General features: G+C 52.8%; 1 protein-coding gene across 4 annotated transcripts in view; it reads right to left on the minus strand.

The window, feature by feature from the left end:
- Window positions 1-24852, minus strand: part of TJP3 (tight junction protein 3) — a 30529-nt gene that overhangs the window by 5037 nt on the left and 640 nt on the right. The window contains exons 2-15 of one of the 4 annotated variants that reach the window (XM_061422662.1): window positions 23845-23913; window positions 9704-9760; window positions 9479-9588; window positions 8704-8806; window positions 8110-8458; window positions 6696-6799; window positions 5454-5613; window positions 5071-5179; window positions 4493-4551; window positions 4002-4068; window positions 3626-3782; window positions 2584-2692; window positions 2207-2444; window positions 1085-1296 (exon numbers count right to left, since the gene is read on the minus strand). In XM_061422662.1, coding sequence (XP_061278646.1) covers window positions 1085-1296; window positions 2207-2444; window positions 2584-2692; window positions 3626-3782; window positions 4002-4068; window positions 4493-4551; window positions 5071-5179; window positions 5454-5613; window positions 6696-6799; window positions 8110-8458; window positions 8704-8806; window positions 9479-9588; window positions 9704-9751 — 1825 coding nt within the window. In that variant the 5' untranslated portion in view covers window positions 9752-9760; window positions 23845-23913. Of the gene's footprint in view, window positions 1-1084; window positions 1297-2206; window positions 2445-2583; window positions 2693-3625; window positions 3783-4001; window positions 4069-4492; window positions 4552-5070; window positions 5180-5453; window positions 5614-6695; window positions 6800-8109; window positions 8459-8703; window positions 8807-9478; window positions 9589-9703; window positions 9761-14108; window positions 14532-14612; window positions 14818-23844; window positions 23914-24852 lie in introns of those variants that run through there. The other 3 variants (XM_061422660.1, XM_061422663.1, XM_061422661.1) reach the window with 3 other exon arrangements.

Here is a 24852-nt window from a genome sequence, read left to right on the forward strand (position 1 = left end):
TGGCTGCCCAGCTAAAGACTACAACTCCCTGCCTCCCTTGCAGTAAAGGTGGCCATGTGACTGTGTCCTGGCCAATGGGATGCAAGCAGAATGATAAGCAAAGTCTGGGTTGTATCCTTCATGGAAAGGTAGGAGCTCTCTTTGACTTCTTACACTAGGAGTGTTACTTGAAAGAAAAGGAAACTTCTTGTTTATACAGCTGTCCCTTGAGGTCTGTTAGAGCAGCTGAATCCAGCTAACTCAGTGGTTGGTAACTGCCATTACAACCCTCAGGCCACATCCGGTCCAGTGCCTATTTTTGTAAATAAAGTTTTATTGGCACAGAATCACATCCGGTTATGTCCCATTTCTCCTGTTGGTGTGTGTGAGTCGCTCAGTTGTGTCCAACTCTTTGCAACCCCGTGGACATGTAGCTCACCAGGCTCCTCTGTCCATGGAATTCTCCAGGCAAGAATACTAGAGTGGGTTGCCATTCCCTTCTCCAGTGAAATCTTCCCAACCCAGGGATCTCCTTTATTGTAGACAGATTCTTTATCATCTGAGCCAACTTATTCTGGGTCACCTGCTATTCCCATCCTCCCACTGTTCTAAAAGCCTCTGCACCTGGTCTTAATCCTCTGCCCTGAGGCTGTATGTAAGAGCTTAATCTTTTCCCTTCCAGAATCTGGATAAGGTGTATTTTTACAACTGGTTCTCAGGTAGGGAAAGAATCTCCTGGTTTTGTGCGTATGTATTTTTGTCCTGGGCTTCCCTGGTGGCTCAGTGGTAAAGAATCTTTCTACAATGTGGGAGCCGCAGGAAATGTGGGTTCAATCCCTGGGGTGGGAAGATCCCCTGGAAGAGAGCATGGCAACATACTCCAATATTCTTGCCTAAAGAATCTCATGGACAGAAGAGCCTGGTGGGCTACAGTGCATGGGGTCACGAAGAGTCAGACACGACTAAAGCGACTTAGCATGGCATGGCATGGCATTTTGGTCCTAAGGTAACTAAAAGTGGGTGTTTGGGGTGGAAGGAGGGAGGTAAGGATTGTGGCTTTTGAACACTTATTTGAGGCCCTTCGCCTCCTCCCACCCTGGCCCACCTTCTCTCAGCACCACGCGCTCGTATGGTGGGTAGTGACCCTGTTTGGTCAGAGCTGACAGATCCTCGCGGCTCCGATGGGTGGTCTTCTTGGCTCCCCGACGAAGACCCCGCAGCCGCCAGAACTCGGCCCGTGAGTTGGAGCCCGCTGAGGCTCCAGGTATGACCCCCACAGCCCGCTGAGCAGCCTCCAGACTGGCCAGCTGCTCAGCCCTGGAGAGAAGGGAGGAGGTAAGTGAGCACCAGAGTCCAGCATGACAGCCCCAAAGATGTCCATGGCCTGAACAGGGGGCGGTGTGGACGGGTCACCTCAGTGGGCAAAGGAGACTTTACAGGAGGGATTAATTTAAGGCCCCTGAAATGGGGACGACCCTGGCTCCCTGGGGGGACCCAGTGTCATCATAGGGTCCTTATAAAAGCGGGGGGGGAGATACTTCCCTGGTGGTCCAGTTGTTAAGAATCCACCTGCCAATGCAGGGGACACAGGTTCAATCCCTGGTCCAGGAAGATCCTAATACCTCACAGCAACTAAGCCCCTGCACCACAACTACAGAAGCCTGTGTGCCCTAAGAGTCTGCACTCCAAAACAAGAGAAGCCACTGAAATAAGAAGTCCGAGCACCGCGGCCAAGAGTAGGCCCCGCTCACTGCAACTAGAGAAAGCCCGTGTGCAGCAAGGAAGACCCAGTGCAGCCAAAAATAAATTAAAAAAAAAAAAAAAAGGGAGGGGTGGGAGGGTCAGAGGCAGAGAGAGACAGGAGATGCCGCCCTGCTGGCTGTGAGGATGGAGGGAGGGGCCGCGAGCCAGGGAGGTGGTGCCTCTAGCAGCTGGAAAAGGCAGGAGCTTATGCTCCCCTAGAGCCTCGGGAGGACCCAGCCCTGCCCACATCTCGACTGAGCCCCATCAGATGCGTTTCAGACTTTGGATCTCCAGAACATGAGATGATAAATAAATGCATGTTGCTCAAAGCCCACAGGTTTATGGTAATTTGTTACAGCAGCTGCGGGAAACTGATACTAGTGCTGCTGGTTGGCTGGAGCCTTCTGCAGGGCTCTCCAGAGTGCACCACCAGGGATGCTAAGTAGTGATGCTAAATCTATTCCAGTGCGTGGTTGGTCCCCACCTGCTCTGGTTGGGGATGATGCCCCGCTCCTTCTCCCGGAGGTCACGCCCCATGCGCACTGCCAGCCACTGGCCTCCCCGGGTGGGACTCTGCCCGGGGCCAGGGTACAGTGTGTCCAGCACGTGGAAGACGTCTCCGCGGGTGAAGCCCAGGCCGGATGGCGGGCTGGGCTCCATCTCAAAGTGCGTGCGGATGTAGAAGGAGTCGCCCAAGCCAGACCGCACCATCTTCTGGAAGACTGGATGGGGAGACTCCGTGAACTGGTGGGACCCAGACCCCACCCCTCCCCAGGGCCTGAATGTGGATCGCACTCAGCCCTGGGCCACGCACACCTTTCTCTCTCTCTCTCTCACACACACACATACACACACACTCACTGTCCTGCTTGCGCTGTGTCACCAGCTCCACCTCCTCGCCAACTGGCAGCCCCAACAGGAAGTTCACAGCCTCCTCCCGGGTCAGGTTCTGGAACGGGGTATCATTCACCTGCCAGGAATGGGGTGCAGATGGGACGATGCCCCGGGTGAGAGATCCCAGCTCTTCCTCTCAACAAAGCTCTCAATCCTCCCCTTCCAGGGTTGCTGTCAAGAGTCCTGGAGATTAGGGGATGGCTTTCCAATGGAGGCATTGCCTTGTAGCACCCAGGCTTCACACACACTTGTGAAGGTTTGACCCAGAAACCAGGAAACGGGAAATATAATCAATTCAGGCACAACCAAGTCTCAGTGAGTGTTCAACATCAAGACATAGGAACGGGGGGGTCTCAGCTGTGACAGGACCAGGACACTGGTGGGAATTTGGTGAAACACGAACGAGGACTTCTCATGGTCCAGTGGTTAAGAATCCACCTGCCAATGCAGGGGACAAGAGTTCGATCCCTGGTCCGGGAAGATTGCACATGCTGCAAAGAAGCTCTATACAGTCAGCAAAAACAAGACCAGGAGCTGACTGTGGCTCACATCATGAGCTCCTTACTGCAAAGTTCAGACCTTAGTTGAAGAAAGTAGAGAAAATCACTAAGCCACTCAGGTATGACCTAAATCAAATCCTTTATGATTATTCAGTGGAAGAGACGAATAGATTCACGGAATTAGATATGACAGATGCAGTGACTGAAGCACTATGGACAGAGGTTTCTAACATTGTATAGGAGGTGGTGACCAAAACTATCCCCCCCCCCCAAAAAAAACACAAAACTATCCCCATGAAAAAGGAAGACGCAGAGCAGCCAAAAATAAAATATATATATATATATATATATATATATATATATATATATACACACACATAAATTTGAATGTCTCTGAGGGTCTTGCCAGTCCCCAAGGAGGCCCAAGAGGAGGGCTCACAGGCAGCAACAGACTCGGGGACCACCCAGAACGCCCACCGCCAGCCACCCCAGCTAAAACTCCCGCTCACCTGCAGAATCTCATCTCCCTCCAGGATGCCCTGGCCGTCAGCTGGGCTGCCCGCCTGAACCCCGGATACAAAGATGCCCACGTCATTGCCTCCGGCCAGCCGCAGCCCAATGTTCGTGCCCTTGAAGAAGCGGACCACACGCGAGTCTGGGCTGTACCTGCGCAGGCAGGCGGAGGCGGAGTCAGGTGGGAGGCGGAGTCAGGGCAGGCAGAGGCGGAGTCATGCGGGAGGCGGAGTCAGGTGGACTGTGAGCTTCCCAGCTTCGGAGCTGAACCTCCCAAACAGCCCCACGTGGGTGTCCCGGGAAGGCAGGTGGTGGGGACCGGGGAGGCACCCCGGCGTGTGCAGGTCCTCAGTTTTCTTTTGGGGCACATACCCGTGGTCCTCCACACTCTGACCGCTGGGCACCCTGTAGATGTCATAGTTTCTTGGCCTCGGGGAGTCTGAAAGGGAACAGCCAGTTTTCCCCAAGTGCACTGACCGGTCCAGCCGCCAAACTTTTGCTGTAGGGCATCCCTGCCCCTTGGAATGTGGCTGCCCAACCCCCGCTCCTTCCGGGGCAATTGTCCCTGACCTCTGAGGCCCATGCCAGCCTTCCACACTCTGCATGGCACAGCCTCATTGGCTGATATCAGAAAAACCAGAGGAGAGGTGCTCAGACTGACCACAGAGGTGCTCACCTGTTTGGTTTTAAAAAAATATATTTGTTGATGCCAAATGAGAAGTCAGCATTGTTGAAATGTCTTTTTTTTTTTTCCTGCTATGCCATGTGGGATCTTGGTTCTCCAACCAGGGATTGAACCCAAGTCCCCTGCATTGGAAGCACAGAGTCTCAACCACTGGATCACCAAAGAAGTCCCTGCTCACCTGGTTCTGACGCGGTCCTAGAATCCACTGAACTTTCCCGCGGAAGCCGGTGGCTCTCCCTGGTGGGGAACAGATTTGGGGTGGGGTTTGGGGGGTGGATGTTGAGCAGCAAATTTTAGAAGAATTTGAATTTATCAGCACTTGGGTTTTAATTCTAGTCCTGCCCCTCTGCAGCTGTGTGATCTCAGGCCCTCTGCTCCTTATGACATGTCAATGACCTAAAGAGCCAATAATGAAGTAAGAGTTGGAACCTTGGCATGGGCTGTCCTCTGGCCTCTAAGATGGACTGAGGTGACCTCTACCCCTGGTTGTTACTCCTGTGTGGTCCCCTCCTCTAGACAGACCCCCCTGCTGAGGGTCTGAGTCCTCCCACCAACAGCCATAGGAGGGAGCTTAGAAGGGGATTATCTACCCCCAAAAGCCCATAGCCCTAGACCACGTCTTGGAACCTCCTATGGACAGGAGAGACCTCTTCCAGGCAGGCCACCATGGCTGCACCCTCAAGGTTACCCAATGTGGGAAAAGACATGCCCGTGTTCCCCTCTCATTTGGCCATCCTAGCCAATGGGGTTACATACACGGGGGAGTTGGTTCGGCTGGTGTCTGGACTCTGCTGCCCATGCTGGGGTGGCGGTGGGATGTGAGATGGTGGTGCCTGGGACAGTTCTGAGCCGAGGTCTGAGATGTCTGTGGGGGAAAACATGTCTCAGCCATGGGCATGGCCTTCCAGGCTGGACCCATTTCATGGAGGGGCACATCAGGCCTCTCTAAGCAAAGGGGCCCAGACCAGAGTCAGGCTCAGCTGGGAACCTCCAGCTCTGATTTGCTGTGTGGCCTTGGGCAAGTTTCTGTCCCTCTCTGAGCCTCTCAGGGCCAGGCTTACCAACCCCTGCTTGGCCCTGCCAGACACAGCCTGCTTCCCTGGCCCTCCGTTCGAACCTCCCTGCCCAGGGCCCCTCACCCTCCAGGAGGGAGCTGTCGCTGTCACTGACGGCCGGAGGGATATTCACCAGGAACTGGCCTCGGTCCCTGAGCACCAGCAGAGTCAGTTTCCCTTCCGATTTCTCAATCAGTTGGCGTGTGTCACTCAGCGACAGGTTCTCACTGGACACCCCGTTGATCTAAAAGGAATCAGGAGAGGAGAGAGGAAGCAAGTTCACGAGAGATAGGGGACACTAGAAACAGATATTTTGGTGGGGGGACTACAAACACACAACTCTCAGGGGTTACTAAAAACAGACATTCTCAAGAGAAAATGATAGAATTGCATTCCTTCTGTGAGAGGATACGATGCCGAGAACTGACCTCTGGAAGAATTCTAGAAACAGTTTTCTAAGAGGGGTGGGGGATGCTAGGGAAAAATTAAAAATGGACTGACTCTCTCATCTCCCCAGAGAGGGAAATTTCTCAGGAGACACGGGGAACAGATATTAGATATTACAGATATTACAGGAGTAATAATAGAGACAACCCTAATTGGGGGTGAGGGAGTAAATACTTAAATACTAGAAACAGATGATCTCTAGGAGGTGCTAGAAACAGACATCCGGAAGTAGACTGGAAATGCACAATTCCTAGGGAGGGTTTAACGTCATCTCAACTCACCAGGAATCCATTTCTAACATTTCCTCTTGGGAATGTCCGTTTTCAGTAACCCTTGCGATTGTGAGTTTCTAGCCACCCCCCACCTCCAAGCTCTAAGCGTCAGCCCTAAGCCACTAGAAACAGACACTCAGGGTCACTAGAAACAGACAACTCTGAGAAGAGTTTAGAAACAATCAACCAGAAATGATTTGGAAATCAAACATCAGGAATCACTAGAAACAGATTTTCAGGGGAGGAGTCTAGAAGGAAATGAACTCTTAAGGCAGAGCTGCCCCTTGCAGCCTGGTTTCTGGATCACTAGTATCCAGGCACCTAAGGCAGGTCCACGAATCAGTGCTGTAGCCAGCTGGCCATGTGATTCTGAGGATACTAGAAACAGACAACCCAAAGGGAGTACTAGAAACCAACATTTGGCAATGGATTAGCAGCAGATAGAGGAAAGGGCGAAAAATCCTGCATAGCCATCTCCAATCTTTGGAAAATAGGTAACAATGCAGCTGGCAAGTGGTTCAGCTCTGCTGACCTTACTGGGTGTCTTGGTAGCACTGTTACTCTCTGGCCCTGGTCTCCCTGCCTCTAATGGGAAGCCTGGGCTTACCTGGAGGATGAGGTCTCCTTCCTGAAGCCCACTGTTCTGGGCAGCCAGGCCCGAATCTGTGATGTGCTTGATGAAGATCTGACTGCCCAGTTTGACCCCAAAATCTGTGGGAGGGGCGGAAAACTGAGGCAGGGCCTGGGGTCTAGGCTGCCAGGGGCTCTCAGATCCCAGCCTTTTCACCTGCTCTCTACCACCCTGCCTTCCCGGCTGCTGTCCTAAGGGGACGGGGCAAGCTTCAGCATTTCCAGCGGGCATTCTCCACCTCAGGTATCTGTCAGCAGGTGACAGCAGACCTGGTGCCCCATAGCTGGAGATGCAACACACGAGCACCAGGTGGTGCCAAGAGCTGGGAAGATGGAGAAATCAGGGAGGTGGGGAAGTGGCCTTGGTGGGAAGGGGGGAAGCCATTTGGGACGAGGTGGTCGGGGGACAGCCTCTCTACAGGGGTGATGTCTGAGCCAGGTCTCAGATGAAGCAAGGGAGCAAACCCTGCAAGGGTCTTGGGAAGGTTGTTTCAGGTGGGAAATGGTCTGTGCAAATGCCCTGCGGCAGGGATTCTGATGTCATTGCATGGTGGTTGGCAGTAGGCACCTGAGAAAGGGCAGAGCCCGGGCTGTCCCTTCCAGACACCCTGATGACAACACCAAAAGGGCTTCGGGGTCACAATCCCCAATATTCAATGAGATCACAACGAACATTTCAGGAGTATTAAAATTATGATGTGGGGTAGAGGTCCCAGTGCCATTTGTCACATCGTAACCATAATTCCGAGATCATGATTCTGTCCTTGAATCAAGAGGGAGTGAGAGGTCATGTCTCTCTACCTCTGTAGAGGTAAAGGTCTACTGTTCTCTACCTATGAACACCTTGACAATCTACTGATGTCATGTGTGAGCTTCCTGTTTCTCTAAGAACATGCCACAAATTTAGTGCGTATAATACACACAGATTTATCTCACAGTTTGAAATGGGCCTCATGGGACTTAATTCAGGTGTGGGCAGGGCTGATCCCTCCAGAGGCTCCCAGGGAGCACTGGCTCCTGCCTTTCCCAGCTTCGAGGCACCACCTGGCTTGCGGCCCCTCCCTCCACCCTCACAGCCAGCAGCTCAGCATCTCCCGTCTCTCTCTGCCTCTGATTCTCCCCCTCCCTCTTATAAGGACCCTGTGAAGACACTGGGGCCCCAGGGAATGTAGGGTTGTCCCCATCTCAGGGGCCTAGCTTAATTGCACCTGCAGAGTCCCCTCTGCCCCGTGAGATGACACGTCCACAGGTCCTGGGATAGGGCGTGGACATCTTTGGGGGCTGTTATTCTGCTGAGCACACACCACGCGCGACCAAATGTCAGGGCAGCAACGAGGCCCTTTCCCAGGGATTCCAAGACCCCCTGCCGACAACATAGCCCTAAGGCTCACCATCACTCTCTCTCTTCCGCACCAGCACGGACTTCATGGGCCGCATTTGCACATCCTGCCGTGGCAGCCGCTTGAAGCCGGACACCAGGGCCAGCCCGTTGGCCTCGGAGCCGCCACCTGGGCTCCTGCGCCCGCGGCTGCTGGCCCGGCTCCGGCGACCTGCTCTTGGCCGACGGGAGCGCTCGCCCCAGGAGCGGCCAGAACCGCTAGACGTGTCCCCCTCGTAGCCCCGGCCGTGGTCAGCCTCCTCCAAACGCCGCAGCCTGTCTTCCTCATCTGAGTCCTGGTGTCCCGGGGCAGAAGTGACCTTGGTGGCAGGCACCTGGACTTTCCGGGGACGCTTCACCGTCTGTTAAGGGAGGCAAAGATGGGTGGGGGGCCAGTTCAAGGCTCTGGCCCATCCCCTGGGCAGCCCTGGGGGACTCTGGTCCCTCTGAGCCTCAACATCCAAGCTATGAAATGGGGACACAATTCCATTGGCTTGGGGGAAGCTTATTCATTTGCCCATGGGCAGCATGATCGGGGATTGGGGATGGGGTGGGGGACTCAGCCAGGACAGAGGTGCTGCTGGCAGGAGCTGCCCCTCCCACTCACAATGTTGGCCATCTTTGTGCAGGTCTTGAGTATCTGAATGGCGAAGGTGGAGGTAACACTCTCCATGGAGACCCCATTCACCATGACAATCTGGTCCCCTGTCCTGAGGGAGAAGGCCAGGTCTCAGGGAGGAGGCCTTGCTGGGAGCCCCTCTCCCCAGGCCTTCCCTGAGGGCCCCTGGCAGGTACCCCCAGCTCTACAAGGCCTGGTTCCAAACCATCAGTGTCCCCAGGCTCACAAAGACATCCTTCTGGGCCTCAGTTTCCTCATCTGTAAAGTGGGGCTGATCAAAGAACCCACATAATAATGAAATGCAATTGTAGAACAGAAACGGCAATTGCAGCTGGCATCTCCATACCGCCTTACTTTTTTCTCTAGGCCCCCCTCTTCATGCTTTTCTTCCCTTCTCTCTCTGTTTCACACTCTATTTCTCTCTGAAGCTGGCCCCCGATTCTGAGTATCACATCACCTGTCAACCACTCGGGCCCAAGAACCATTTTTCCCAAAATAACTCCCAGGAGCCTCCTGCCCCCAAGACCTCAGGATACTGGGTCACTCTCCCTCCAGCCAAAAAGAGGTTTCTAGGATATTTGTTCCAGGAGCGTTCCAGGGCCACCATAACCCCGAGAACACAGTCAGTCATGCTGCCAGCTTCCAGTCCTGTGTTGTCAGAGCTGGGAGGTGCCAGGCACATTTTAGCCTCCAGACTCTGGACCATATAGGTCCCTCTTCTTGACACACCTGTCCCCTGTAACCCAGCTGCCTTGACACTCACTGTAGCCAGCCCTCAGCCGGCCCTCCAGGCACCACATCGGACACAACCACAGATCCACCGGACCGGTCTCGGCCACCAGAGATTGCGATGCCAAAGCCTCGGCGGGGGTCCTGAGAGGGGATGAGAAACAGAATGCGATTCTGCTTTTCACTGGGACAAAGGCCATCCTACGGGGACCGGCCCACTGTTTTTGTTGGCGCCCATGCAGGGAGAGGGAGGCCCCACCTTGCTGATTGTAGCAGTGTACTGTTCCCAGATGGTCAGCTCCTCCATGTCCAGCACCTGGAGTGGGGTGGCAGGGAAGGTGGCTGTGAGGATTCAGGGGTCTCCATACCTGGGTGGGGAGCCTGGCTCTGACACTCTCCTGGCCCAAGCCTGTGGGATGGTTGCAATCTCTCCTGAGACCTCAGTTTTTTCATCTGCAAAGTGGACTTAAGTCAGTGGTTCTCAACCCAGAACTGTTCTGCCTCCTCCAGGGGACACTGTGTGGTATCTGGGATCATCTGTGGTTGTCACAACTGGGTGTGCTCCTGGCATCGAGTGGGTGGGGGCTAGGGATGCTTCTCAAATTCCTTCAGTGCACAGGACAGACCCCACCATAAAGAATCATCCATGGGCTTCCCTGGTGGTACAGTGGATAAGAATTCGCCTGCCAATGCAGGGGACATGGGTTTGATCCCTGGTCCAGGAAGATTCCATATGCCATGGGGAGCAACTAAGCTCGTGCACTACAACTACTGAGCCCGCGCATCTAGAGCCTGTGCTCTGCAACAAGAGAAGACACCTCAGTGGGAAGCCCGTGCAGCACAATGAACAGCCCCTGATTGCCGCAACTAGAGAAAACCCGCGCCTAGCAACAAAGAAAAAAAAAGAAAAATGATCCTTTCCCAGATGTTAATGGTGCTGAACTGTAATGGAAATAGAGAAGGGGCAAGTCCTTGTTGCTTTCCCTCTGGGAGATCTGACTCGATGCCTAGTGGGCATCAAGCAAAGCCCACAGGCACAAGGGACTCACTCTGCTCCAGACCTGCAGGCCTCCTCGCCATTCCTCCAACACGCCAGGCCCGGTCCTGCCCCAGGACCTTTGCACACACTTTCTCCTCTGCCTGAAACTCTCGTCCACCAGATCTCTACCTGGCTTCCTCCCTCACTTCCTTCTCCCAGCCACACGGTCTGCAACCGGCCCCTCCCCACCCCACAACAGACCAGTTTATCCACCTCATCCTGATTCCCAGTTCACAGAACCTGTGATCCCTTGACATTCTCTGAATTTTAAAAATCTGGTCACTGTACTTCTCCCTCTAGAATGTCTGCTTCGGAGGGCAGAGATTTTTATCTGCCTCGGATTCTATCTATGGAATGATTAAATGAAGTGCTTCCTTTGCGCCAGGCTCTTTGCAGTAAGATCTCATTTAATCTGCTCACTAACAGGTGTTCTGTTAACAGATAGTCTATTATTCATCTGTTATATGATTTTTTTCCAGTAGTCATGTATGGATGTGAGAGTTGGATCATAAAGAAGGCTGAATGCCGAAGAATTGATGCTTTTGAACTGTTTGGAGAAGACTCTTGAGAATCCCTTGGACTGCAAGGAGATCAAACCAGTCAATCCTAAAGGAAATCAACCCTGAATATTCATTGGAAGGATTGATGCTGAAGTTGAAGCTCCAATACTTTGGCCACCTGATGCGAAGGGCTGACTCATTGGAAAAGACCCTGATGCTGGGGAAGATCGAAGGCAGGAGGAGAAGGGGACGACAGAGGATGAGATGGTGGGATGACATCACCAATTCAATGGACATGAGTTTGAGCAAGTTCTGGGAGATGGTGAAGGACAGGGAAGCCTGGCATACTTGCAGTCCATGGGGCTGCAAAGAATCAGACACGACTGAGCGACTGAACAACAATCACAGATGAGGAAAGCTGGGTCCAGAGAGGGAAAGTCACTTGCCAAGACAACAGAGCAATTGGAGCGTAGGGGTGGAGAGGCGTGGCTTCTGTTATTTTCAAGTCCAGGGTACAGAGGAGATCAGAGGCTTTGGGAATAGAAGTCACGCAGCCAACAGAAGGGGGTATGTGGCCCACACCTATCCCTTACTTCTATCTGGATGTGCTGCTGCCCCTGGGGGGCCTTGTAGAAATGATGCCCCCTCCCCACACAGCATAGCAGGTGTGGGGGGATTCCCTGTGCAGTGTGTGGTGTTTCCCTGCCTTTTCTTAGAGGTTCCTGGGAGAGCAGCATTCCAGGCTCCAGGGAGGTAGGAGGCCCTAGGAGAAGAGGGAAACAAAGCCAAGGGCGGGGCCTCATGAGCCCTCCTGGGAGCCGGGTCTGCTTTGCACCACCAAGATTCAAATCCTTCAGTGTGCACTTGACTGGCTGTGGTGGTACTTCTCCAGCCTCATCTTCCCCATCTGTACAATGGGTACCTCCCTCACCCCCGCTGCCCCATCTTTCAGCGCTGAGGTGTGAGAAGGGGGCCTGGAGTAGGAGTAGCAGTAGGAGCCTCTGGAGGGACGGCAGTGGTTGTAGTGAGAAGTAATAATAATGATCTTTCTCCTCTGTGTAACATTAATAAGCAACACTATTTCATGAGCTGCCAGCGAGCACTATGCAGTACCCATTCTTTTACTCCTGAGTGACCTCAGGAAGCGGCTCTGCTTCTATTCCTGCCTTCCTGCTTCACAGGGGAGGAAAAGGAGGCCCAGAGAGGTTCAGTAACGTACTAGAGGTCACACAGCACTACGTGAACCCTGGCAGTCTGTCCCACGCCTTTGCTCTCAACCACCTGGTCCCAGCACCCTTCTGTTCTTTTTTTTTTTTCCCCTTCTAAACATTTTTCGGAACTAAATCTTTTCACTTGCTCTGATTTTATGTTTGGTGTCATTAAATGATCCCCTTGCATTTTGAGTTCCTGGCTGTATTTTAAGAATCAGCCCCCAGGGAATCACAGCCCTCAGGGGGCAGGCGCAGGTGGCCATGGCTTGTTCTGGCTCGTGCAGGTTCGCCTCCACGGATACTGGCAGGCTCTCTGACACCCGTAGGGTCACACCGAACCCCGCAGCCCACCTCAGCTTAGTTCACCCCCAACCTTTCCCCGGCTGACTCCTGTGCCTGGACACCCTCCCAACATGCATACAGCTGTCCCCTGACACTTGGGTCTCAGCTCAAATGCCACCTCCCCAGGAAGACCTCCCAGACTAGCCAATCTTCTCTGGCTGGCATGCTACCACTCCTCTGCTCTATTGATTAGGTTTTACTCATGGCTTCCAAAACCATCTTCAATTACCCTGTTTAATCATCAATTTGTGATTTTCTGATCTTTCTTCTTGGGTGTGAAGGCTAGGCGGGGCTGTCTCTCTGGGTACTTTGCTGATTGGTCCACCAATCAGCCTCCCTTCCAGGCTTTTACACATGCTGTACTCCCTGGCAAACTCCTATTCATCCTTCACAGCCCCAGGGGCAGTGTCTCTTCCTTCAGGAAATAAGTCCTCAACACCCCCCAAGACACATACATTTCTTGCCTCTGATTATTGAGGCCTGGGAGGTCCCAGTCCACCTGTCTCCCTTAAACCCCTGAGTCTGGGGATTCCTGGTAGTCAGGGTTGGGGGTCCTGGGACCCCATCATTGTCCCCACAGGACAGCGTGTGTGGGGAGTTTGCGGAATGCACTAATGGTAGACTAAAAGGCTGCTTTTCCCAGGAACTCCACCAGGTTCTCTGGGAGATAGTGGAGGACAGAGGAGCCTGATGTGCTGCAGTCCACAGGGTCGCAAAGAGTAAGACACGACTTAGCGCCTGAACAACAACCACCACCTGCAGGTACGTCCAGAGTTCCTAGCCTCCTCAGCCCCGCCCCCCTCCAGGTGAGCTCCGAGGGGGCGGAGCCCGCGCCTACATCCCCGCCCCTTGCCACGCGCGGGACAAAAACACCGGAGACTAGAGGCCTCCGAAGGGGACTGGGCTTACCGAGTCACACCGGCCCAGGCACGTGGTTGCCAGGCTGCTGATCACTCTCCCCCTCCCCGCCCCCACCTCTGGGAACCACAGCGGGGGTCGGAGTGGGGGAGGGGAGGGGACCACAAATACGCGAGTTGAGGACGGGATTCTGGGAGCTACTGCTTGCTGCCTGGAAGGAGAAAGAACTTCCCGGCCCTAGAGCCTCGGGTGGTCTGGCCTGGGGCCAGCCACAGATCTCCCGAGCCTGTTCACCTGTTTACCCCTCTGGGGCCCGACCTGAGACGCAGAAGGGTGGGTGTGACAAAGTCGGTTCAAGCTCCAACACTGGAGAACGAAGCACACCCCACTCGCCACAGGGCCACGGGGATTCCCTGCCCCAGCCCCGATCGGCCTGCCCGATGCAGCAAAACTGGACTCTCAAGCCAGATCCCCCAAGTTAACAACTCTGTATACAGTAGACACTCAATAAATGGTGATCCCCTCTTCCACAGCCTCACTGCCTTCGCCAAAGCCGTTCCAGCCCACATAGTCCCTGCCTACGTCCCACCCTTAGTGCTCAAGCTCAACTCGGCCCATCCCCCTGGGAAACTGCACACCTACTATGTACGAGGAGCATTTTCCCCCCCTCCTAGGATCCTCCCCACGCCCTTCTATAAAGTGACCATCACCCACTTTATAGACGAGGTTCTCAAAGGCGTGGACTCACTGGCTGGCTCAAAGTTACACAGAAAAATCGGAATTTGAACACCGGTCTGCCTGCTAAGGGACTTCCCAGGTGGCGCTGGTGGTAAACATCCCGACTGCCTATACAAGAGACAGAAGAGACGCGGGTTCCATCCCTGGGTCGGAAAGATCCCCTGGAGGAGCATAGGACAGAGGAGCCTGGCGGGCTACCGTCCACTGGGTTGCAAACAGTCACACATGACTGAAGTGACTTAGTACACACACGAACGCTATCTGTTAAGGGAAGCAGACCCGGGGCAGAGGGAGCCCCCGGAGGCACGCTGGAGGCCAGTGGGCGCAGACACTCTCCCCGTGCTAGCCTCCACATTCTCCTGGGCCTCAATTTCCCCATCTGTTACCTAAGAAGGGGGTAATCTGGGGTCCCGGGTCCCAGTCCCAGCCCCGACCCCACCTCGGTCCCCTTCCCCCTCCAGCCCTCCGCGGGCTACTCGCCTGGAATCTCACCGCCATAGTCCACCCTGGGGGCTGTCCAGCGCCTCTGGCCCAGGGCGGGGGGCCTAGAAACAGTCAAAACTGGACCCCACCCTGGCGCCTGGGGAGGGTCGCGGCGAAGCAGGTGTCCAGCACTTGCCCTCCTCCCGCCCGCTCCGCCGCCAGGGCTGCACCTGCACCTCTTCCTCCTCTGAGTCCCCTCCCGGCCCCGCCTCTGTCCCGACACGCCTCCGGGACGCCGCCAAGGCCGCCTTCGCTCACACCCTGCCACCCCTCCTAATACAGGATCCAGGCCCTGTGGTGGGAATTCCAGGCCGTGTTTTCCGCCCAGCTGCGCACTAGCCGGCGGCCGGGTTGGAGACCTGCCCGGAGAGGCTGCAAGGAAGACCAGGCAGGGATTAAAGCCGCGTTTGGAACGGAGCCTGCGCTTTGGAAGGTTTTCCATCCAGGAAAACCAATGCGTGTTGAGATTCTGTAGAGAGACGTGTTATGATTAGGAGCTAGCCAAGGTTCAGAGACCTCCCAAGAGTAGGGCTGATCTTTCTCGGTCACCTCATCTTCAGCAAGTTCACCCGATTTTATTTGATTTTTTGATTTTTGGGAGTTTATTTTAGAGAGGAAACTGAGGCCCAGAGAAACCTGGGGTGGGGTGAGGGGTATGGACTTTCTGAAGGTGTAGGCTGATATGAGACTTCCCTTTTGATGTCCCCTACAGTGGAGGATCCAGAAGGTGCACAGCGGTCACCTCTGGGCCTGGCCAGAATCCAGTGTTTTCAGCCTGTCTTCACACCTAGCCCTGGGTTGGGTCCCCAGCTGGGAAGGGCGCTCAGCGGGGACAAGGAAATTCTTTAAGATTCTTGGAGTAAAGGTCATGCTTCTTTCTCCACCCCTTGACTCACCCTCAAGGGACCTGTCTAGGAATAATTGGACCAGAGCCGGAAACCCTCTACCTGGGGGTGTGGAAGGGAGAAAGTCACCTGGGTAGGTGGAGCCACCATGCTCTGCCCTCACATTCCTTCTTGCTTAAAAAAAAAATAGAGCCTGAGGCTCAACTGTTTCCTTGTCCCACCCAGGTCAAGGTTGAAGGGGCAAATCTGGGCATAGACACCCCTTCCCAGCCTCACCCAATCAAGACTGGGCGGAAAGAAGCTCCAGATTGTGGGAAGAGGGGAGGCAGAGGGGAAAATTAGGGATCAGGGAAGTCTTCCTGGAGGAGGGGGCATTGCCACTGGGGTTTAGAAGGTCGAATATTGCTGTTGTTGGTCAGTCACTAAGTTGTGTCCGACTTTTTGCCACCCCATGGAGTGCAGCATGCCAGGCTTCCCTGTCCTTCACCATCTCCCTGAGTTTGCTCAAACTCATGTCCATTGAGTCGATGATGCTGTCCATCAATCTCGTCCTCTGTCATCCCCTTCTCTTGCCCTCAGTCTTTCCCAGCACCTTTTCCAATCAGTCAGTTCTTCTCATCATGTGGCCAATGTATTGGAGCTTCAGCTTCAGCAACAGTCCTTTCACTGAATATTCAGGGTTGATTTCCGTCAGCACTGACAGGTTTGATCTCCCTGCAATCCAAGGGACTCCCCAGAGTCTTCTCTGGCACCACAGTTTGAAAGCATCAGTTTGTGATCAGCTTTTCTTTATGGTCCAACTCTCACTTCCATACATGTCTACTGGAAAAATCAGCTTTGACTATACAGACCTTTGTTGGCAAAGTGATATCTCTGCTTTTTGATACACTGTCTAGGCTTATCACAGCTTTTCTTCCAAGGAGCGAGTGTCTTTTAATTTCATGGCTGCAGTTACTGTCTGCAGTAATTTTGGAATCCAAGAAAATAAAGTCTCACTGTTTCCATTGTTTCTCCATCTATTTGTCATGAAGTGATGGGACCAGATGCCATCATCTTAGTTTTTTGAATGTTGAGTTTTAAGCCAGCTTTTTCATTCTTCTTTTTCACTTTCATCAAGAGGCTCTTTAGTTCCTCTTCACTTTCTGCCATAAGGGTGGAGTCATCTGCCTATCGGAGGTTGTTGCTATTTCTCTTGGCAATCTCAGTTTCAGCTTGTGATTCATCCAGCCCAACAAGAAGGTTGGATAAGAATTTGCCAAATGTGGAAGAATACAGTCAAATCCTTTGAGGCCCCCAAGGTTGATATCTCACCTCTCCCCAAAACACTAAAGATCCCAGTTAGCCAAAATTTACCCCTCAAGGGTGCCCAAAGTCTTCCAAGGCAATAACCCTTTTTAAGAGCCCCCTTCTAAGGACGTATTTGGACCCTCATAAGTAAATCAGTGTTAGTTGCTCAGTCATGTCCGACTGTTTGCAACCGCATGGACTGTAGCCCACCAGGCTACTCTGTCCATGGAATTCTCCAGGCAACAATGGAGTGGGTAGCCATTCCCTTCTCCAGGAGATCTCAACCCAGGGATCAAATCCAGGTGTCCTGCATTGCAGGCAGATTCTTTACCATCTGAGCCAACCTCAGCCTTTTCCGATGTGACCTTGGGCCACCAGCGGGTGACCTTGGGCCAAACACAAAATGATTTTAGGTAAAAGAAGGTCAAACTTTTTAAAAAAATAGATGTATATTTGCTTTAATGAGTTACAGGAAAAAACATAAATAAATTCTCTACTCCCACATGTATAAGGAATTCGTGGCTGCGATTACTGGGGAGGAGTTACTGATTAGGATGTAGGTCTGGCAAAATCAGACAAGCGGGCTGCTTAAGGAGTGTTAGCTTTGCTGCAACCACTGTTACACAGGTATCCACGTGCCCATTTGCAGCTGAGAAAACTGAGACCAGACGTGTCAAGTAGTGGGCCCAACTAGAAGAGCTGGGTTTGGCTCTGTTTGATGCCACACCCCTCACTCTATATGTAGGGTGATTTACCCCTCACTCCCCCTCGAAACCCCACTTTAATATCTGAAGACATGTTTAGTAGACACTGTTGGCATTGAGTGGGCTTCCCAGGTGATTTAGTGGTAAAAAATCCACCTGGCAATGCAGGAGATGTAGGTTCCATCCCTGGGTCAGGAAGATCCCTTGGAGGGGGAAATGGCAACCCATTCCAGTATTCTTGCCTGTAGAATCCCATGGACAGAGGGAGCCCAACAGGCTACAGTCCATGGGGTCGCAAAGAGTTGGACACAACTGAGCATGCACACACTCCTATTGGCACAGAGTGGACAGAGGCCGGGGATGCTGTTCACCACCGCCAAGTGCCCAGGACAGCCCCACCCCAGAGAACCATCCAGTCCCAAAAGTCAATAGTGCTGAGGTACAGAAACCCCACTTTAAAGCCCTCTAAGAAGGGGGATAAGCACCCCAAGATACATGGTCTTCCTTCAGCCACCTCACATACTTCATTCCCTGTTCAAGAACACTCAGCGGCTCCCCAGTATCCATGAGATAACCTGTACTCAAATTCGGGGCTTTGGAGAAAGGTGCCTCCAGTGCTGCCTCACAGAGGGAGGGTCATTCATGCATTCATGTTCTCACCTATTCAGTCGTTCATGCAAAAAAATATTTCAAGCCCTTGTTAAGCACCAGGTGAAGGAGGAAGTGAGGGGGTAAGGAATTCCCGCCTGAAGTTGCAGTGCTGATTACCACCAGGAGGAGGCAGCGTGCACATGGCCTGAAGTGATGTTGTGGGAGGGGAGGATACTAGGAACCTGGGGGATGACCCTTCTCTGCCCCTTCTGAGCCCCAGAGGGGGAAACTGAGGCTCAAAAAGGGTGGGGACAGGGTTGAAGTCTCCCTGATTGGTGGCCATCAGGAAGGGTGGGAACCTGCAGGGAGGGAGTGGTGGTCATTCACGCCTGAGGCTTAAAGCCTCCCTGGTGGAGGCTGCTTTGCTGGGCTGCTGGAGGCGGAGGTGTTATTTGTGGTCAAACAGGTCTGACCAGAACCCAAGAATGAAGCTGCTCAGCCACCTGGCTGGGCGCTGGCTCATTCAATTACTGAGTGCCCACTGTGTACACCCAGTTCCTACGCAAGCCCTGCCCTAAAGAAGGCTGAGCACTGAAGAATTGATGCTTTCGAACTGTGGTGTTGGAAAAGACTCTTGGGAGTCTCTTGGACAGCATGGCAATCAAATCAATCAATCCTAAAGGAAATCAACCCTGAATATTCATTGGGAGGACTAATGTTGAAGCTCCAATACTTTGGCCATCTGATACAAAGAGCCGACTCATTGGAAAAGACCCTGATGCTGGGAAAGATTGAGAGCAGGAGGAGGAGAATATGAGACAGTTGGATGGCATCATCGACTCAGTGGACATGAGTTTGAGCAAATTCTAGGAGATAGTAAAGGACAGGGAAGCCTGGCGTGCTGCAGTCCAGGGGGTTGCAAAGAGTCAGATATGTCACTGAATGACAACAACAAAAGGAAGCCCAGGGCCCTCAGGGAAGATAGACGATGGTCTAATCTTCAGGTAGCAGAAATAAAATGTCCAATCTAGATTTCTGAGAGCACCTGCACAGAGACACACCTGGTCTGGGGACTCCTGGAGGGCTTCTCTGAGGAGGTGTTACTGAGATTAATAGGAGTGACCTAAGTGAGAGGGATCTGGGAGGAGGTAACAGCTAGACCTGAAGGGGGTAAGGGAGGCATCATGGGAGAGCTGGGTGGACAGCCAGTGCAAAGGCTCTGGGGCATGACTGGGCCTAGAATGTTGGAGGAACAGTGAGGAAGACTTTGTGACTGGAACAGAGTGAGTGAGGGAGAGAGAAGGAGGAGGGGAGGGCAGGGAGGAGACAGGGGCTTCTGGCCCCAGGGAAGTTGGGACCGAGGAGGGCTATGGCAGAGGAAGGGGCCAGGGCCTGATTCGGGGGCCCACTGGCGCCCTCTGGTGGCCCACTGCTAGGCCGACAGACTGAGTGGCGGGGCCAAACCTAGGGGAGCTGCGAGCCCAAACCCAGAGGCCCTGCAAAAAAAAAAACCAAAAACGTTTTAAATCAAGTTTTATTTTGGGAGAATTCCCTGGTGGTCAAGTGACTAGGACTCTGCGCTTTCACTGCCCAAGGGCCCAGGTTCAATCCCTGGTCAGGGAAATAAGATTCCACAAGCCGCGATGCCAAAAAAACCAAGACATTTTATTTTGGACCTTTTAATTTATTTTATTTTATTTATTTAATTTTGGCCGTGCCTCTAGTGGGATCTTAGTTCCCCGACCAGGGATTGAACCCAGGTCCTCAGACAATGAAAGAGGGGAGGCCTAACCACTGGACCAACAGGGAACTTCCTGGACCAGTTTTAAATTGACAGAAAAGCTGATGTAATTCAGAGAGTCCCCCTACGCTTCTCACCCAGTTTCTCCCAACATCATTTTACATGACCACGATGTACCTGCCAAAACTAAGAAACCACAGTCTCATCACCACGAACTACACTCCAGGCTGCGTTCAGCTTTTACTGCCCCAGGACCCCGTTTAGCATCGTACAGCATGTCCGGTCCACACATCTCCTCGGGCTCCACTCCCCCTTGCTCCATGGGCCTTTCCAGTCTGGAGACCAGGCAGGGGTTTTGCACACTACTCCTCATTTGGGGTTTGTCCAGTGCTTTCCTTGTGCCTGGACTGGGGTTATGGGTTCAGGCAGAGGGCATGGGAGGAAGGGCAGATTCTGGGGTGCGGCCGGCTTGTGGATGCTCACAGCACTGAGGTATGTCCCAGCAGTTGGCACCGTGAGGGCGCTGGAGCACCTTGGGGAGAGCACTTTGATGTTGGAAGGAGGGGGGTGAAGACCCTTCTGGGGGCAGCTGCAGGGGGGCTCACAGAGTGTGTTCCCCGATCGCCTGCCTCCTGGGTGCGAGGAGGCCCACCGCAGGGGGCAGAGCAGTGCCTGTTGTGAATCCCAGCCTCTCTGCCTCCAGCCTCAGTTTTCTCATCTGTATAGTGGGACCTGCTTCTGCCTGTGAGCGCTGTGATTGGGAAGGTTCACAAACTAAAGCAGCTGGCACACAGCAGGTGCACAGAAAGGTTCACCTGGGCTCTCTGTGGCTCCATCCCAACTTGGGTCAGGAGGAGGGAAATAAGCTCCTAGTAGGAAAAAATGAAGTGAATTATGGTGTCCCCCAGGGCTGGACAGGGATCACCCACAGAAATGTCAACTTCGAGGTTTCATCCTTTGGTGCAATGGCTGAGGGAAGCACCCACACCCCTGATACCTGCATCCCTGTCTCCTGTCTGGCTTTTGCACCTGTGCCCCCGCCAGCTGCCCCCACCACGTCCCATGAAAGGTCCCTCGTGACCCCCAGTTCGCTAGGGGTCTTATCTGCTTTGTGACTGAGCCAGCCACAGCTGGAATCCGTCCTTCTGAAGTGCAGAGTACTGGTCTTTCTACTCTGCTCAGAATCTTAGGTGGTTCCCCATGAGCTATTCATTCCTTTATGGAGCACCCACTGCACACCAGGCCCTATACTAGGAACTCAGGACACTGCAGAGGTAGAGCTCACAGACTTTCAGAACAGATATGCAGTAATTGTCTGAGGGACTTCCCTGGCTGCCCAGTGGTTAAGGCTCTGAACTTCCACTGTAGGGGATGTGGGTTTGAGCCCTGGTCAGGGAACAAATATCCCACATGTTGTGTGTCTCGACCAAAAGAAATAAATAAACAGAACAGTGTCAGCAATTAGTGTGTGGCTAAAAAGCTGTGGCTTTAGCTCAAGAACATTCCACAGTTCCCTAGCCTTTGGTCAAGGATATTTATTGAGCATCTGATCAATGCCAGGCTCTTGGCACTCTTCTTAGTTATCTGTGCTTCTTATGGTCTTCAAATTATTTTACATCCCTGTAAACTATAGGAATGGCTTCCCTGGAGGCTCAATGGTAAAGAGTCCACCTGCCAATGCAGGAGACTTAGATTCAATCCCTGGGTTGGAAAGATCCCCTGGAAGAGGAAATGACAACCCCCTCCAGTATCTCCCCTGGGAAATCCCATGGACAGCGGAGCCTGGAGGGCTACAGTCCATGGGGTTGCAAAAGCATCAAACACGATTTAAGGACTTCACAACAGCAAAGTTACAGGAAACTGGTAACATTGCAAACGATTCTTGTCCATAGACATATAAATGAATTTTGTCCTGTGGAGACTGTTGATTATTGTCCTGTGGTTATTGACCAGTTTTATAACTATTTTTTATTTCATTTCAGCCTTGATTGCCTGTGTGTGTTCTTTCTTAATAGTCTCTCCTTTAAACAAGCTGTAAGATCTTATTAGTTCACATATTAATTAATGAGTTAAGTAAACTCATAAAGCATTGTTTATTTTTAAATATATATTTTTGTTTATTTGGCTGCACCAGGTCTTAGTTGCAGCATGTGGGATCTAGTTTACTGACCAGGGGTCGAACCCAGGCCCTCCGCACCAGGAGCATGGAGTCTTAGCCACTGGACCACCAGGGAAGGCCTTGTTTGTTTTACATTAGAGTATAGTCATGCTTTTATATTTTTTTGAAAAAAAAAAAAAAATCCCTTACTCCATTACACTGAAAGCCTTCACTCTAGCATCCAAGGCTCCTCCCTCAAGAAATTTCCACCTACTCCCTCTTACCTGTTAACATCTTCAAGTCCCAGAACATTCTTCCCACTTTTCTTCCTAATCACCCTGAACCCTGTCTTTCATATGTCAGCAAATGCTCTTAGTTCTCCCTAAAATGTGTCCAGAATCCTCCCACTTCTTTCTCCTTCTGAGCCTCCACCTGGTTCACCCCATCCTCGCCCACCTGGACCAGCAGAGTCCACTCCTCCAGGTCCCTGGTTCCACCCTCACCCTCCACAGTCTGTCCTCCCTGCAGCAGCCACCAGATGGCAACAGTGAGCGCCAGAGTCAGGCCCCACCCCTCCTCTGCTCACAGCTCTCCAGGTCTCCCACCTCTCAAAGCATAAAAGCCAAAGTCCTTCCGGAGGCTCACAATGTCCTGCAGGACCTGCCCCGTCCCCTCCAGGCCTTCCCCCGTGTCTCTTTCTCTCCCCTCTGTCCATCCACAGAGGCCTCCCAGCTGTTCTACCAGGCACAATCCTGCCCCAGGGCCTTTGCACAGGCTGTGTTTTGCGCTTGGAATGCCCCTCCCCCAACTACTCCATTCAAGTCTCTGCTCAAATGTTCCCTTCTCAATGAGTTCACAAAATTACAAGACATCTGTTCCTTGGAAGAAAAGCTATGACAAACCTAGACAATGTATTAAAAAGCAGAGATATTACTTTGTCACCCTGAGCCGACAAAGCTATGGTTTTTCCAATAGTCATGTATGGATGTGAGAGTTGAACCATAAAGAAGCCTGAGCACTGAAGAACTGATGCTTTCAAATTGTGATGGAGACGACTCTTGAGTCCCTTGGACTGCAAAGAGATCCAACCAGTCAATCCTAAAGGAAATCAACCCTGAATATTCATTGGAAGGACTGATGCTGAAGCTGAACTTCCAATACTCTGGCCACCTGATTCGAGGAACTGACTCATTGGAAAAGACCTTGATGCTGGGAAAGATTGAAGGCAGGAGGAGAATGGGGCAACAGAAGACAAGATGGTTGGATGGCATCACTGACTCAATGGACATAAGTTTGAGCAAGCTCCAGGAGATAGTGAAGGACAAGGAAGCCTGGCATCCTGCCAGGAGTCCATGGGGTCACAAAGAGTCGGACATAATGGAGCAACTGAAAAGCAACGAGTTCTCCCCTGATCTTTCTACTTAAGATTGTGGAATACCTCCCTGCCTGTTTTACTCCTATCCCTGCAACCCAATCCAGTACTCTTGCCTAGAGAATTCTGTGGACAGAGGAGCCTGGTGGGCTGCTGTCCATGGGGTTGCACAGAGTAGGACACGACTGAAGTGCATTGGAGAAGGAAATGGCAACCCACTCCAGTGTTCTTGCCTGGAGAATCCCAGGGATAGAGGAGCCTGGTGGGCTGCCGTCTATGGGGTCGCACAGAGTCGGACACGACTGAAGTGACTTAGCAGCAGCAGCAGCTGTACCTCTTTCATTTTTTTTTTTTTTTTCTGTAATACTGACCCTCTTCTAACCCAGGATATAGTTTACTTCCTCATTGTCTCTTGTTTCTTGTCTGTCTTCCTCCACCGAAACACAAGCCCCACAAGAGCAGGGCTCTTTGTTTCTCTTGATTGCCCCCTGAATCCCCAAGGCCGGGGACACAGCACACAGTAGTGGGTGCTCCTTAAATGCAGGTTCATTCCCTGGGCAGCCCCTCCTCCCAGTCCTGATCCCGGCTAACCTCAGCCCATTCCAAAGGGTGTCAGGCTCCGCCTTGAGCAAACACAGCTTCCCTGGCACCAGGCCAGACCTGAGGAGGAAGAACAGGAACCCAGACTCCCGCAGTGGACTTTCCTCAGAACCGGGGCCACAAGGAAGCCCTGAGCCAGGGAGGGAGGACTCTAACAAGATGCTGAAACTGGGGTGTTGGCTGGTAGGGGGGCTTAGGCAGCCCCCACCCCTCCCCCGCTCTCCGCATTTTCACTCCTATCAGGCTGACAACCGTACTTTCCTGTGCAGCCCAGGGCAGGTGGCTGCCCCTCTCTGAGCCTGGATTTGACCTCTGCAAAACAGGAAGGCAATGAGATGCTGCCGCTGGTCTGGCATTCTGATTTTGGGGGGGCAGTTTACCCTGCCCCTTGCGTGATTGGGAATTTATTACGTGCTCTACCATATGCTATTTTCAGCAGCCCTGTGACATGGTGTCTCTATACCCATTTCACAGAGTGGAAAACTGAAGTCAGAGCTCTCTGATGCCATGGGGTTTTCTCTCTCCAAACCCCAGCAGAGGTATATTCCCTCCTAACTCCTCAGACCCTGAATCTTAGCATCTCTGTTTCCCAGGAGTGACTCCAAATGCCAGCCGCCCCCACCCCGTACCCTGCAACTGGGACGCTCATGCATTCTGAGCCCCAGAGGGCCCTCTTCATCTCGGACAAAGAGCTTTGAGGTGCAATCAGACACTTGGCTGGCTAGGACGCACTCTTTGTCCTGCACTTTTTTGGGAGAAAATGACCCAGAAAAGCTCCTGCCACGGGACTTCTGTCTTCTTGGGGGTCTAATCTTCCTTTGCCTGGAAACCATCCTGGCTTCTTGCCCACAGTCTGCTCTGCAGACTCTTGTGGCCATCATCCACCCACTCATTGCTTCATTTCTCCATAGGAAGATTTCAGCCAGAGAAGAAATCGAGATAAGGAGATAAGCCCTCCTCCCCCAGGACCCTTGTCGCCCCCGGCTCCAGCAGCAGGGG

The sequence above is a fragment of the Bos javanicus genome, chromosome 7 (genome assembly GCF_032452875.1).
Source record: "Bos javanicus breed banteng chromosome 7, ARS-OSU_banteng_1.0, whole genome shotgun sequence".
Classification (NCBI taxonomy): Eukaryota; Metazoa; Chordata; class Mammalia; order Artiodactyla; family Bovidae; genus Bos; species Bos javanicus.